This window comes from Aythya fuligula, chromosome 2 (genome assembly GCF_009819795.1).
Source record: "Aythya fuligula isolate bAytFul2 chromosome 2, bAytFul2.pri, whole genome shotgun sequence".
NCBI lineage: Eukaryota > Metazoa > Chordata > Aves > Anseriformes > Anatidae > Aythya > Aythya fuligula.
The window spans coordinates 156,801,250-156,813,379 of NC_045560.1; the positions used below are offsets into that span (position 1 = coordinate 156,801,250).

The window sequence follows — 12,130 nt, forward strand, 5'->3', positions numbered from 1 at the left end:
ATCTAACTATCTTTAGCAATGCGGTATCTATCCAGCACATATCTGCCATGGATAAGCAAGGTAGCCTCTGGCTCAGCAAGATACTAAGCAAAGGGCAGGAGAAAAGTCAGTATTATAACATCTCATTACAAACATCAATGAAAAAAAAATATGTATTTTAAATCCAAGCTGGAAAATTGGCTCTCCAGAGCAGTAAGTTTAACCCTAAGTTAAACAACTGTGATACCCTTTGATTATATTAAACAATATACTGCACGTTCACATTGATAAAGCTTATTTTAAAGGATTTTACTAACATGGCTATCCTAACAAAAGAAAAAGAAAGCAAAAATACTACCCACATTCATTTTTCCTCTCTTGATAAAAATTTTATGTGTAAATTGTACCTATTCTGGGTTTCAAGGCAGCCACCACAATCAAGTTACAGATTTTTTTTTTTTTTTTTATCATATCCGTACACACAAAGAAATTTCTGTCCATACAGCAAGGAGAACATCCAGTGTGCTGGATCAAGAGAGCAGAGATCAAATTACCTGGCCGTTTTGACCCCAAGAAAGAATATATGTCTGACACAACTGAACATGTGTCTAACTGAAGATTAGCATCTGCTACTGCCCAGCAAAACTGTTGATTAAAAGCCATCAGTAAGTATTTCACAGTAAACAGAGTGGCAAATTATCCAGCACCAAAGAAGAAAATCAGAAGCTGTTGCTAGCGGTAGGGGGCAGAGAAACATAAAAAACTGAGGCAAAAATGGCTATTAAAATATATTTTATACTTATAAAATTAGCCTTAATGAACTATAAAATAAATAAGCCTTAATGAACTATAGCAGCCACTTACAATTATTTCTGTACTAATAAGCTTGGAAAATATATTTGCTATATACTGGTTGTTAACAAGATATGCTTTGGAATACATAACTTAATAAAAGAGAAGTTGCTACAAATTAAGGAGATTCCAGGAAGTTTGTGTGTCTGTCACCCTACAACAATATTTGAGAGAAAGGAAAAAAATTTCCTAGGCCAATAAATACCCAAATTTGCTCATAAAATCTGAAATGTAGTTTTTATAGCTTCTCTCTTGCATTAAATTTGTCCTCTATACTCTTTTTAATCCTGTGTTCTGGAAAAAATGTAAATAAATATTGGTTATTGGGATCTGCCTTGTACGGAACATTTAATAGGAATCCTTAATTGCATGTTGTAAACATAATACAAATGGTAGTTGTAAAAGTAAGGACAATTTTGTTCAAAATAATCAACAAGAATGCCTCTTCATACAGCAATCACTTTTAAAAGACAGAGGACTAGACATCAGGAAAACAATCCTTGTACAAAAGGAAATAAAGGAAATTCCACTTATACATAAGAAATGAACTCTTCTGACTCTGTGGGCAGTCAAACACAGAAGTAAGATGCTCAGAGAAGTTGTGGAGTCTCCATTCTTGGAGGTGCTCAAGACCTGGCCAGACTCAGTCCTGACCATCTTTTGGCTTTGGTGACCCTGCTGTGAGAAAGGGGTTTGGACAAGATGCTCCCTGGAGGTCCCTGCTAACCTCAGCCATTCTGTGATTCTGTAAGGCACTTGTACTTTGGAAGCTTGGGGGTTGAAGGAGTAAGAAGATGTACAACCAAAAAGCAAAGAGCAGTGCAGACAATTATTATCAGAGCCTTAAATTGGGCAGGATTTCTTTTCTTTTCAAAAATCCCTTCAATCCAAAAGCACACAGAGGGTGCTCAAGATATTGCTGCTCTATTCTATTCAAGATATTGCTGCTCTTCTTCAAGCACTCTAGCACTCTCAAACTTGAAGAAGAAAAAGCAGATGACTTAAAGACATTCCACAGACAGTAAGAATTTTTTTTAACTAAAGACCAGGCAGACAATCAAAAAGGATCAAATTACTGCTGTTTAATGAGTTACTGCTTGTCAGTGGAGAGGCAGCAATGGATGGGATATTATTCTTAGTGTTTTGATGACATGACATCAAAAATAATGCATTTTACTCTGCACTCTCAGCAGGCTGTACACGGACAGCTATAGTGGTCCAGCTAACAAGAGGTAATTCAATCAACCACTGTAATAAGAAATCTGAAATGATCTACCTCTACCTCTACTCCACCTTGTGTATCATTTCAGCAAACTTTTCTCACTTTCTCAGTTAGGATGATCAGATTCGCTTGAGAGGCACAGTTGTAACTATGGTGTCTCTTTGTAGAGAGCCTCAACATAGTAATTCCTGATAATCTAGTTCTGAGAAAAATGAAAATAGGTTATGCTCTATACAGCAAAGTAATTTGACACCGTAATGTAAAAAGCTATTTCAGTGTAAAATTATGGCTATTAATTGGGGAATTAATAATCTTTCAAAGCTTAAGCAACTTCTTTAAAATAAAGTAAAAGAGCCATCTCTCTACGAGTTTTTAGAAAATAAAGACAGTTATTTCTTTAATGACTACTTAAGTAAAAAGGCCCCTTCTGATACATCTAAAAGGGCTATTTTGAGAGCAGAAACATATTCTGTAAAGGAAAGGTTGTTGTGAAGCACATTCCAACTCCTATTAAAGTCTAATGAAATTACAAAGGATATTTCAGAAAATTCACCAAGTATGGTGAAATTAAAATTCTTATTTTAAACACAGTTTGAGAATCTTACAACACAGAGATAAAGGCAATTAGAATTTTATTAGTAATGTATTAAACAGACATAATATTATCAAGATGTGGATATTTCTAAGACAACTCAAGGAAATGGATAGCTAATGAAGACATGGCAACTACTAAATTGTAACTCAATCATGTCTGAAGTCATGCGGGATATTTTAAATTTTATTTCCTGTTAATGAAGGCCTTTGAAGAAACAGAGCCCATTGAAACAGCTTTTATCTGATTTCATTTTTTATTTCAAATAATACCTCCTAGAGCGTTATGGTTGCTTGGAGAAAGCAACTTGGTTGCACTGGAGAATACAAGGAGCTACAGCATGTTGTGGAACAAGGCCATCTTCCAACGAGGATGACCCCCACCAGAGCTTTGGTGCATGTTGCTGGGATAAACCACAGCACTTAATGAGTATATTTCATTACTTAAAATTATTTTTATATGACATGGAAATTCTAACTAATTCATCAAACATTAAGTTTCAAACAACAGAGAGTTACAACTAACTCACAGACACCAAACCGTGTCCCCTCAATACACATCTTTCTTCAAGACCAGCCATAATCACAGATGTACTGCTCTTCTAAGAGGCATTCATGCTGGGACACCAGTTTCTCTAGCTCAATTACCAAAATATTTCTTCTTTAACAGACTGTTATCAAAGAAAACCTAGTGTGCCGTTTTTTCTCGTTTTCTTCCAGAGCACACTGATCCAAAATTACTTGACTTTACACTACCACCAAGGATAGTATTCATGGAAGTCTTTCAAATAAATTGCATACCAATGAGAATCACATCCTGACATTTAATGAATGGCACCTGCGATCTATATGGTGCTCTATTCAAAATCTTCTGTACAGGTACATAGGTAGGTAGAATACCTAAGTGTATCAAAACCCAATATCCTCAGAACTTCTATTTAACACTACTTTGCGCGTGTTCACAGAAGGGAAAAAATTAATAATACTAATTAAAATGAAGATGTAGTCTTTGCAGCTGATTTTGGAGCTATAGCATTGTCAAAATTGTTTTGATTGAAAAAAGTTTGTTCTCAGAGGCTACACTGTTGACTGAATTTTTGGGTTACTTAAGGAGGAAAAAAAAAAAGAGAAAAAAAAAAGGCAATAATAACAGTGTTTTGATATTATGAGTAGAGAAAGTAAAGATCTACCACTTGCACTGGAGACCTCTTTTTCAAACTCTCTTTCACATGTAAAAGCTTTCCAATATAACAGAACCAATTGACACTGGTGATGAGTATCTGAAATGGTGATGAAAGACACAAAATTTGTGTCTTTTGCAGGGATCAATATGTGCCAGCACAGAACTGGCCACTTAGGGCCTCCTGGTGGCCCACACACCAAACTCTGCTCTCAGCGACAGAAACCTTGTCCACCTCCCCATCATTCCCAGGGCAAAAGGAACTGCTCTCAAGAGAAGAGAGGCTGTTTCTACCTTATCCTAAAAAAAATCATATACCATCCATACTTTAGAGTCAAGGGAAACCAGGATGAACAACGCCCTTCCCTGGACTACTCATCTCTGCTCTTGTCCCTCACACAACACCCAGACATCCCTGATTTGGGAGGTTAAACAAGACAGAAAACCCAAGCATTGCCAACTGAAAATGTCACTTAACAGGGGCGGAGTGATGCTGAGAACAGTTTATAAATCTGCATCTTGCTTGTAGAAAGCCTAATCCTCCTTTCTCATGGAGCTAGTGATTTATGCTTCAGAGAACTCTACTGGGCCATTAATCATACTGAAAACACCAACTGTTCCCTCAACCAGACAACTCTGCTCCTGAAGAAATAGGAGTGTAAGTAGGGAAGAGGACACTTGTGTCTAACTCATTCAAAAGTTTTGGACATGCACTTTAGGACAGTCTTTTCCAAGTTAGAACCTTAGTTTTAGGCACCTAAAACCATATTTAGGCAGTTAAAGGAAGGACCAGTGGTGACCACAATTTCAGCTGGTATTTCTTGATCTCTTCATAGTCTTTCCTCAAGTACCTGTGAGTGTTGCAGAATCCAAGTCCAGAAAGGTTATTGGTCTGAATCAAAGACCGTTGGTCTGAAGCATGGACAAAAATGGCCATTTTTGTGCCATTTATTGCAGTAGAAACCAAATGCACTGAACTGAAGATCAGTCTCTTCTGTCAGGTCCTTATACATGTCATCATGGTTAAAGTTTAAAGGCATCGCAAAGAATAAATAATTAATGTTTGCAGATTGTTTCTGTAAATTCAGATCACAGACTTTCCCTCCATCTGAAGGGTCAGCACTGTGCAAAAGTATTTAGTGGGAGTAATCCATTTTCCTACCAATTGCAAAGAACCAGTGCAGAAACCTGAGACAGGACAAACAAAGCTGCTGATTGCTCAGAAGTCCTACTCACTTTGGATTCAAATTAATTAATTCATATTACTATACATTAATTGGACTTCAGGAGCTGCCTATGTGTGGGCTGCCAGTCTAAGGTGAAGGCGGCATAATATATCCTCCCTTACCTCTTTTCACAGAAGAATTAACAACCTGGCATTATGTGATGCCTGCAATGACTGAAGAGCATGCAAATGGACAACTATCAAGGTCAACCTGAAATGCATTCAACCACAGTAACCGAATCATGTGACATCCGATTAAAATATTCATCTGTTTGAAGGCTTGTTTAATTGGTGAAAACTCAAAGAAATTTGTAGAAATAAATCCACCTATTTCCTGGCACTTTTATATTTCTCGCTATTATTTTAAAAGATTTTTTTGCATAAAGCTGACTTTTGTCTCTTAAAAATCTAGTTTTCTACTGGTAATCATTTCTCTCTTCTACACATCTGCACCTCAGATTTCAACTGGCTGTCATGGAAATAATTTAGTTAAGAGAAGAGTAGATGAGGACATTGGAAATGGAATCAGGAAAGTCTTGAAGAATGTAAATGTTATCTTAAATTAAGAAATGGGGCCAGATCTTATAAACAGACACATTTAAATACTAATCACTGAAAATTCAGATCTCATTTCTGACTGGTTTAAATTCAAAGCACAAAAGTTTCTGCAGAATCAGAATGCACCTCAGTTTTCCTTGCCAGAATAAAAAAAAATAAAAAAAAATTGAGCATGGATGCCAGGATCTGAGCAATTAATTACAGACTAAAGCACACGTATTGAATTGACAAGAATTGACATGTGACTGTAAATACAGGAAACTTTACAAAATAGGAAACAAAGAGAAAAGAAGATATTGAAAAGTTATTGATTTCTGATTGTGCTTCAGAGAAAGCATGGCAGTAACACCACAGCCTGGGCATAGGGGTGAATTATTTTAGAGTTTGAATGTCAGCTGTCAAAAATATTAAGAACCCCACAGAGTTCAAGACACTGAAACAAGCTTGAAAACTGAAAAACATGTGTAGTTATTTAGCCATATATAGACTTGGAAAGACAGAGACAATAAGTAAAGCCAGCCCAATGATATTGAGTTAAAAAGAAAAAGCAAAACAATGAAATAAAACTGTCTTTGTTTTGCCCTTAGAGGGCAAAAAGACGGACTGTATGAAATCAGTTGTCTAAATCTCATTCTCATTGGTCAGGATACAGAAAACATTTAACCACTTAATAAGCCAGTAAATGAATTAGGCAAAGAAAATTGTGATTGCAAAGGAGAAAAAAATAAACAAATTAAAACAATATTTTCCAGTTTTCTATAAAGATTAATTCAATTTAAATTCAAAACAAGACAGTTGCTTGTTCAGGAAACAGATACCTGGAGCCTGATTATTGCTTTTCCATATGGACTACAGTCCTGCTGTGGAGATGCTGGCCAAGAGAGATTTTTAACTGTACATTAAAGTTTACATATTGAGTGGAACTCCCTGCTCTGTATATTTTTTACATGTTTGTGAGGGTCCAGCACAAAACTGGTCAAATTAACAAGAAAGGAATGCATCAATGGTTGTTAATGAACTGCTTTGTGTATTAGGAAGTCTTTGAGCTTCTGGTTGATGAAGACTGGGAGAATATTGTGCTCAGTGATCACTTGGACCCTTGGCTGTTGCTCTGCTCTTCCATGGCTGTGGATCACAGTCAACCACTGCATCAGTAACTGTAAGTGAAACATCCTAAGGCTGGAAAGAAGAGTAAATTCACAGGGCTTAAGGACCTTACAAAGTCCATGTACTTAGTCCAGAAACCTTTATCTGACTGAAGTGTGTCTTAGAAGCAGGGAAGGCACCTTCTGCTGCAATGACTTATTCCAAAAAAAAAAAAAAAAATGGTCTGGTACAGTTAAGTCATCTTTCTTTCTCTCTTTCTTTGGATAAATAGACAGAGATGATTTATTTGTTATTGGAAAGCATATTTCCCAAATGTCATGTACATATAGCATCTTTCTCAAATTTTGCCACCTTTTTCCTACTAAAAACATGTCTTGGACTTTAGATGCCAACAGTCTTGCTCACCATTTTGTGCAATTGTACACTTATCTAAATGAGTCAAAAACTACAGAGGACATAGAACGTCTATTTAGGCTAAGAAATCGTGAGTTTAGACAAAGACATTGTTAAATGAGGGACTTCTTTCAGACTGCAACTGTGATACTGTCCTTTTAAGAGGTTTACTGATGTAAAATAACAGCAAAAAAGAGCAGCTGCAATGTTGCTACAATATGAGCAACGTGACCCAAAAGTTCCTGGGCTATTTTCCTGAGGTGTCAGCAAACAAACATAAAGACATAAGTCCCCAGGAGCTTCACCACGTCCTCCATAGACGCTCTACTCTCTCTCTCTGCCAGACTAAACCGCCCTAAGGGAGCAGTGACATACTTAAAGCAAGGGCTTCGCCAGGCAGAAGTCAGGGCTCAGAGCTCTCCTGAACAGCTGGTCTCTCTGCACGCACTTAGGCAGCAGCTGATGGTGCCACTGCTGCTTGGGAAAGTCATGGGGAAAAGTGTTTTGTGTTTTTCAAGATTCATTAAACGATCTTTCCTATGGAAGTAATGGCACTTCTGCCAAATACATGTCTGATTTGTGGTGAGAAAACAAGTGCTTTTTTGTCTTTTTGAGGAGAGCTGTTGATTCAGCATCATTATTGAGAAAATAGAAATAAGGAAAAAGAAAAGAAGCAGCTTTTAATGTTAATGATCATAATGATCATTAGTGATCATAGATACTAATGGCGTCATTTCAGTCCTTTAACTCACTGCATAGTGACCTTCAGATTTCTCAGCATAGCTGCACTTGTGAAACTTAAAGAAACCCAGCCTGAATATCATGCAGATAGGGCTTGAACTGCTTCAGTGGGGTAGTTGGTGGCATTTCTTTTGGCTTCTTCTTGATCCAGCACAGAAAAAAAAAACAAAAATTAAAAAAACTGATGATGTATTAAGTGGAAGTTCTGACCGGTCATTACTAAACTTGGGATTTTATTCAATTATGTGTCCTTTGCCAATTCAGAGTATTTTGTCACCAGTTACCTAACTCACGTTCTTCCCTTTATTTTCTCTGAACTGTCATGCCGAGCTATACACTAAAACCCAGCTGTTCTCTGTCTCCCTAAAGTATGCAAGACAGTTTTATATAAAACAGTTTGTTGAGGTAGATGAAACATGGACAAGGAAATTCTGAAAATGCTCCAGATTTGAAATATTTTAAATCTAAATGTGAAATATTCTGCACAACATTTGGAGTCAATGTGGATTAAGAACTGTTTATAATGATTAGAAAACATACTTTTTTCAATGTAACTCAGTACAGTTTTTGCCTGCACTTGTACTGTTGGAAAGTAACTTACGCTTTAAACTTAATAATTATTCCCCCAAATGATGAGAAAAAGTACAGCATTGTATTTTTCCTGGGGCTTTCATTAAGATCTCTAGGTTCACTTCCCTCAAGACATGGATCTTTTAGCAGAAGACTAGATCTAGTTTTCAGATGGAGTTTTATTGTTAGAATATTTTGGTTCTCTGACTATCTACTTAAGGGATTTAAATTAAAATGTGTCTAGATTTAGTCAACTGTTGATAAGATTCGTGATTTCTAGTAGTTGAGAATATTTAAGCATATATGAATGAAATTTTATTATCTTATAAATTGCCATGAGGTATCACATTTTCAAACCAGATTAATGCAGAGTAAAACCAGAGTAATGCAACTAAAATTATTATAGTTACTCTATATTTAAATCAGCAGGACAGATCACTATCTGCATCCCTAAGCAGCATGTCTCATGTAAAAGAGGCATAAATATATATATAATTAATAAATGCACATATATATTATCATAAAAAGAACCCTAGAACATCCACATTCTGTTGTTGAAGGCCCACTTCACCGACACCTTCTTCACTTCAGCAGTGGCCAAATGCTTAAGTAAGTATGCAAGTGAAGAAAAGCATTTATGGATATTTCTCCTAGCAATCAGTAATACAAGGCTCATGAATACCCTCATCCAAAACCAGTGAACTGCTACTTGATGGTCCAAGCCCTTTTTCTACCCAGATTTTGGCTTCCATAATGTTATACAGGAAGTAGTTCCACAGCTTAAGAACATGTTTTGTGAAGAATTGTCTTTCTGGGTTTGTTTTGAACAAACAACCTGCTATTTCTTTTGATAGCACGTTTTAGAAGGAAGGCATATTAAAGAGCAATGACTTCATTCTGAGGTGGAAGGACAGCCCTACTAGTAACAGGGAAGCAATAAACAAAATCTATCAATCCTTTTTGTTTTCTCCATGGTCATTCTAGAAGATAGTCCAGACTAAGAAATCTCTGCTTTAATTACAGAAAAGGTCTCAGTGAGCCTCAGTATAATGCAGCATCTACTAAGTACAGAAGTGATATCACACAGGCTTCATACAAGTCTGTGTGGGACAGGAGAGGTCTCTAAACAAAAAGTTGTTCTTGCACCTTTGTTGCTTTTTGCCTCGGGGTCCTACCTGCAGCCTGGAGGAAAGTCCAGCTGACTCTCTTGGGTTCTGGTTTTACCAGTTAGAAACCTTGCTATGGCAGCAGACAAGATCTGAGCTGTAAGATCAGAGCCCTCTGAGTGGCAGAAATTCTGTAAATCTGATAATCTTTCCATGAAGGCCTGCCAACCTTCTAAATAAATAGACACTTAGAAATGTTTTTTATCAGGCAGAGATTAAAGGTAAAACAACTGAGTCTCCTAAAGTCATGAGAAATGAGAAAAGGAAAACATTTTTTTTCCTTTGCACTTTGGAACATCTGGGTGCACTTTGGAACATCTCAGCATATTTGTTGTATGACAGATTGCCCTTCTTGACCCTGATTGTCAATCTGGGGTCTTTAACACCATTTCTGCAGTTCAAATGTAGTGAGTTTAGGATACATTAATTACTATTTCTATAAATCCATATATTAAAAACAACAACAACAACAAAAAAACATAAACAGCAGAGAAAATGATAAAAAGGTGTTTAGTTTGAATACTACCTTGGCATACATTTAAGGATCCAGAAAATATTCTATTTCCAAGCTCAAATACCCTTTAAAGAAAATAATTTTCCTAGGCTAGACCTGAACCCACAAGCTAATGTAAATCTTTCTTACCATTATCAGATTCCTGAGTTGTCTCTACCTACCTTATAGAGTATGATAAAAGTTAGTTATAGGCTTTTACCTGTGGAAACAGTCACCAGATCAGCGTTTGACTGAGACTGCGATGATTATGACAATGAACAGCAGAACGGCCAAAGCAGCAGAGAGAAGGCAGCACTTCATCTTCCTGGCTCGTAGCTGAAAAAAAGGAGAAAGATGAAGAAATAAATGTATGGATTTCTGAATGAGAAGTTGGAGGGTAAATTCATGATAGAATTTTTCCATTGCTGTGACTATCTGAAACAAGTCGATACATCAAAAAGAAATTGTGTCTTTGTGCAGACTGATACATCCTGCTGGATGATCCTGACTCTCCCTTGACACGGGAAATCCCCTTAAATACAATCACCTTCTCTGCACTGCTGGCCCATGTCGAGCCTTTTCTCCACCAGAACCCCAAAGTCCTTCTCCACAGGGCTGCTCTCAATGAGTTCTTCTCACAGTCTGTACTCGTGTCCAAGATTGCCCCAACCCGGCTGCTGCACTTTGCACTCGGACTTCTTGAAACTCATTAGGTTCATGTGAGACCACTTCTCAAGCTTGTCCAGGTCCCTTTGGATGACATCCCTTCCTTCTTTTATATCAACTGTACCACTCAGCTTGGTGTCATCTGCAAAGTTGCAGTTTGCTATTTCTTTGTCAGGCCCATATCCTTCGAGATCACAAACTCAACAAGACAGTAGTCACCCAGACTGCCTCCAATCTTAACCTCTTTAACAAGTTTGTCTGTGTTGGTGAGCACTGGGTCCAGCAATGCTTCTCTGGTTGGTCTCTCTAATACCTGGACCAGAAATATATCCTCAGTGTACTCCAGGAGTCTCTTGGACTGCTTACAGCCTGCTGCATAGCTTTCCCAGAAGATATCTAGGTGCATGAAATCCCCCATCAGGTTGAGAGCATGCAAGTGCGATGCTTGTGTAGCTGAAGCAGGAAGGTCTCATCAACAGGCACCCCTTGATCACAGGGCCTGTAGTAGACCCCAACCCCAAGGTGTGCTTTACTGGTGTGGTCCTTAATTTTTATCTACAAGCTCTCAACCTGTCTTGAGGCTCTTTCTCAAAGGCAGCTCTTTGCAATCTATGGCAGCTCTTCACGGTGTGAAATAGCTCTTTGCAATCCCACTCTGTCAGGAATCCTCTTATCTGACACACAAAAAATAACAACTATGAAACATGGAGTCAGTTCCCACATTTTCCTTGAGAACAGGTCAACCACTCCTCCAGACACCAGTCCTGAAAACAACATCTTGCTTTGATAAACCAACTACATTTGTGCAGAGTTCTTTACCTTTTAACTAAAACAACAATCTCATTGGAAAGACTATGTTAATACTACTATCTATTTTTCCTTCCTTTCTTTCCCTAACGGGTGTAATCAGCCCTGACGGTCTGTTTGAAATTCTTTGCTAACCAGTTTACACCTCTCTGCACTGAATTACGTTTCCAATAGAACTGTTGTTCCCTACAGCTATCTTCTTCTACAGAAGTTTTGGCCTACACTGAAAGTGACAGGGAACTCATCTCCTCCATTTATGCTCCAAACCCCACTACTTCATTCTCTTGCAACCCTCCTGGAGCCAATCATTTTTTCTATGAAGAGCTGGAGAAGCACTTTCAGCAGGGAACTCTGTAATTCATGGTCTGTCCTGTCCTCTAGAATCAATCACCAACCAAACCGGTGGCTTTTATTGAAGTGTGGATTTCCAGATTATTATTTCTTATGAAATATAAAAGCCATGTTGCCCTATGTCCATAGCAGATAATCAATGATCTATCTTGGTTCTCCATTTGCTTTTCGATTACTCACACAGAAATGTTTTCTTTGAGTTTGGAAAAAAAAATAAAATAGATGCTGC

The 12,130-nt window shown here is 37.5% G+C and overlaps 1 protein-coding gene across 4 annotated transcripts in view; it reads right to left on the bottom strand.

The window, feature by feature from the left end:
- Positions 1-12,130, bottom strand: part of TSNARE1 (t-SNARE domain containing 1) — a 450,045-nt gene that overhangs the window by 48,774 nt on the left and 389,141 nt on the right. For all 4 annotated transcript variants that reach the window (XM_032181907.1, XM_032181904.1, XM_032181905.1 and 1 more), the window contains one exon: positions 10,298-10,413. In XM_032181907.1, the coding sequence (XP_032037798.1) occupies positions 10,318-10,413 (96 nt within the window). In that variant the 3' untranslated portion in view covers positions 10,298-10,317. The remainder of the gene's footprint in view (positions 1-10,297; positions 10,414-12,130) is intronic.